Below are 4,092 nucleotides of genomic sequence, written 5' to 3' on the forward strand. Positions count from 1 at the left end.
TTTATTTTGTTTGCATGTTTCAAAGATTTTGAAGGGGCTTGAATAACATCGTCCAAAACAGATTATCAGTCGGCTTCCATTTGTAAATCCTTCTTCTATATCTTCTATTCCAGACTTCTCTATCGATTTACCAAATGTCGATCATCAATTTTCGACTTTCATTATCTGCCCTGTAATTTCTTTTCTCTTTTTGAGTGATTGAGTTTTCGAAGGAGCCTTTTTTAGTGGAATTCTGACTTTTGAGTAATTTATTTAGTATAGTTCAACTGTGTTGCATGTCCCGGTAGTTATCCCCATGCTCAATTTGATCGTATAATTCATTTGTTTGAAACAGACCTCATTTGCAGAAAGATGGGTAAAGAAGAAAACATTTGATATTGTTATCGGATATGGGTTAAAATTGATTTGGGTGGGGGTTTGAGTGAGTTTAACACGTACAATATTTTTGTTTTAAATGGTAAAAAAAAAAAAAAAAAAAAAAAAAACTTTTCCCAACTTTACAAATCGGCCCTCAAACCTCAAATGATCTGCTTTTCTAATTTGTTATTTATCTCAAAGAGTCAATGTTCCATATATTTCAATATGGTCCTTGGAGTTTTATAATTGATTTTACTTACGTATTTTTGTTTATTCAAATTAAGTAAAAGAAAAGAGACCACATGGATATACTATATATATTTTTACTCACACAAATTGTGATGCTCTTAAATTCATGTATTTGGCGAAAGTTTTAAACTTTATTTATATCGACATAACCATGTATATATGGGTTCTCTCGTTTATTTTGTTATTAAAATATTTATAAATTATGGATCATAGTCGCGTAATTAGCCTCTGAATATTATAGTTAAAATATAAAGTGTTGGTCGGGTTGAACATAACATGCGGATAACTCAACCATATATTGTGAGACACATGCGGATGGTCGAACCAAAATGGTCACATTTCTAGAATTATGGTCTTAGAAAATATATTGGTTAAATGCAGGGTGTGTGTAGCGTAACAAGATTCGGTTAAGACTTAATGCCAACGAGGTGAGTTTTCTGTGTTCTGTGGTTGCTCGCACATAAATGGTTATCATGCGTTTATTATGCGGTTTTAGTAATTTATTGATAGTATGTTTTATGATAAGTGTGGTTGCATGCAATTGTTATTTTGGATTTGTTATCTACTGTGTGTGTTTTTTTTGGATGACATGTTTAGCGGGAACGGGTGGGTGTTTAATTGTCGTGAGCATGGCACATATGTGTGATCGGTAGGGACGGGAATTGAGAATTAAATTCAATTCCTTGGATATTTAAGATTCTTGAGTACAATTGATAGGTTGTACCAAGGGGAAGGGAAACGAGCCACTGGTTCTTTCTCTGGATAATTAATTGTTCCCCTAAATATTGACACCGTGTGTTATGTTTCGTTGTATGATTTATTGAACATATATGATAAAACCATTTTTTTAGTGATGGACATTATGTGCAACACAAACTTACTAGGGCCTAGGCTTACCGCAACTCAGAAAACTATTTAGCAAGTGGAAGAGAAAAGTCCAAGGAGAAGGATTGATCCAGAAGACGACAGAGGAATTCCACAAAGACGTAACACCCGAAGCTCTTCGGTTGAAGACTGTATTTTATTTTATGTTGCTTCCGCTGTAGTTTAGTCTATAAGTAAATTCAGAATTGATCTTGGGAGATGTTGGACGATTATTTTTTATATAACCTATATATGAAAATTGGGGTGTTACAAGTTGGTATCAGAAAGTTGTTTAAGCAGATTACGTATTTGCATATACACTTAAACTTAGACGGAAGGAATGAGAGGTAATCAAACGACTAAATTAGACGACATCTCGCTTTTAGGTATCATGTCTTCAAGGAGATCTGGAAGGTTTGCTAGGATCACCCCGGAGGAAGAACACATCCCAGTTGGAGCTTATGTTAGAGCACCTGGAGATGTACTAAAAATTCCGCTGATCCCTAATGCGAGTCGTGGACACGGCCAAGGAAGTGGAGGAGGTCGGAGTAGAGGAAGAGGGCGAGGAGTTGTAATAGCACGGATAGCTGAACCGTCTGGCCAGGGTAGCTCCAGCTCCCACTTCAGTCGTGGTCGAGGTCGCAGAAGGGGTCGTGCGACAAACATGATCACTAGAGAATAGTTGGTTGATGAGATTGCTTGGGCGACACACGCCACCTTGCCAAATATAGTTGCTCAGGAATGAGATGTAATAATGAGTGCGTACCAGTGTAACTTGGGCGGAGGTGAAGAAGACTACAAGTATAGTAGACCAAATACAAATCCTAACCTAAGCATTACACAACCCTCAAGGCACATTGCAAACCATGAACGGAGGGGTTGTAGTTACAAGACGTTCATGAATTGTAGGCCACCAACATTTAATGAAGAAATTGATCCCATTTTGTCATCAACGTGGATCATGGAGATTGAGGGAACATTTGATACTAGCAAGTGTGCGGATGAGGACAAGGTGATTTATGTTGCGATAATGCTAAAAAGGGAGGCTATAGATTGGTGGGGTATGGTGAAAGAAGTTAGGGGGCATGATGCGGCCAAGAGAATGACATGGGATGAGTTTACGAAAATCTTCAAAGAAAAGTTTTGTCCTCAAACGACGATCAAGCAGTTGGAAGAAGAATTCTTGAGGTTGGAACAAAGGAATATGACAGTGAGAGAGTACACTACTAAGTTCACTAAGAAATCTAGATTTGCAAAGTTTTATGTGTCTATGGAGGAAATGAGGGTTGAGAGGTATATATGGGGAATAAAAACCGCCATTCGTGAATTTGTAGAAATTTAGAAACCATGTACCTTCTAGTCTGTTTTAGACGCCGCAGAAGGCCGAGAGCGAGAAAAGAATCGTCAGGGTAAGAATAAGGATTCAGGAAAAGGAAGTTGGAAAGTTCAAATATAGACTCAAAGAAAGGCAAGACTTATAGTTCAGATCTTAACTATGAGCAACAATCTTGGATAGAACATTGTACTATGTGCAAACGTTTCCATAAAAGAGGGTGTAATATGAACCAAAGAACTTGCTACAAATGTGGAAAGATAGGACATATCGCTTCAGATTGTAAAATAGGGAAAATATGTTATGGGTGTAGGTCCCCATATCACATCAGGTCAAACTGTCCCTAGAGTAAGGGTAACAATAACCAACGCATGATGACAGAGAAAGGGAACCGGTCGGGAGATGAAAAGGCATAAATGACAAGAACAAATGGAAGAGCTTTCCGTATGACAATTTAGGAAGCTCAGGATACCCCGATATAGTGGCATGTACTTTCTTAGTAAACTCTATATTATAGGTGCTATTGGATGTAGATGTAAACTTTTTTTTTCATTACTTTTTGTAAGTGCCTAAATATAAATGCAAATCTTTTAGAAATAAAGATTGATGATGATCATTGTGTAGTCATGAGAACGAAATTTGATGACTGCTTGAATGAAATAGATAATTATTTAGCATCACTAAATTTAGTACCCATAACACTATGAGATATTGATATCATGATATGAATGGATTGGTTTTTGAAAACCAAGTTACATAGATTATAAGAAGGAAACTATTTAGGTGTAGGTGCCATATAAGGGAACATGATATTGTACGTATACCAATTGTAAGGGAGTTCTCGAGAGTCCTATTGGTTAGCACCAACAAGGATGAAAGAATTTATTTAGTAGTTTTAGGACCTCTAAGGTTTTATTTGACACGGTACATCACCGTGGGGTGCACCGGTGTTGTTCGTCATGAAGAATGATGGGACGATGTAAATATGCGTAGATTACCAAGAATCAAAGAAGGTGTAAGATCTTTACTGACTACAAGAGTGTCAATTTCATGTTTAATCATATATGATTGAAAATAAGGCAACAAGATGAGTGGGAATTCTAAGAGACAGTGACTATGAGGTATTATGTCACCTAGGGAAGGATAACATTTTCAATTATGATCTAAGTCATAAGCTAAGGAAGGAATCAAGTAAGATTCAAAATGATGAGAATTGATGTAATTGTCAGTTTACTGGGTGGACCGAAGAAGAGTCACAAAGAATCCATGGTAGAGGATAAGTGGAAAGC

General features: G+C 36.9%; 1 protein-coding gene across 1 annotated transcript; it reads left to right on the forward strand.

Moving 5' to 3' along the window:
- Positions 1–2,224: 2,224 nt before the first annotated feature.
- LOC145050607 (uncharacterized) lies at positions 2,225–2,812 on the forward strand. The gene has a single exon (XM_078998831.1). The coding sequence runs from the start codon at positions 2,225–2,227 to the stop codon at positions 2,810–2,812; it is 588 nt and encodes a 195-aa protein (XP_078854957.1).
- Positions 2,813–4,092: the final 1,280 nt, after the last annotated feature.

This window comes from Lactuca serriola, chromosome 5 (genome assembly GCF_051521515.1).
Source record: "Lactuca serriola cultivar US96UC23 chromosome 5, Lser_US96UC23_V15, whole genome shotgun sequence".
NCBI lineage: Eukaryota > Viridiplantae > Streptophyta > Magnoliopsida > Asterales > Asteraceae > Lactuca > Lactuca serriola.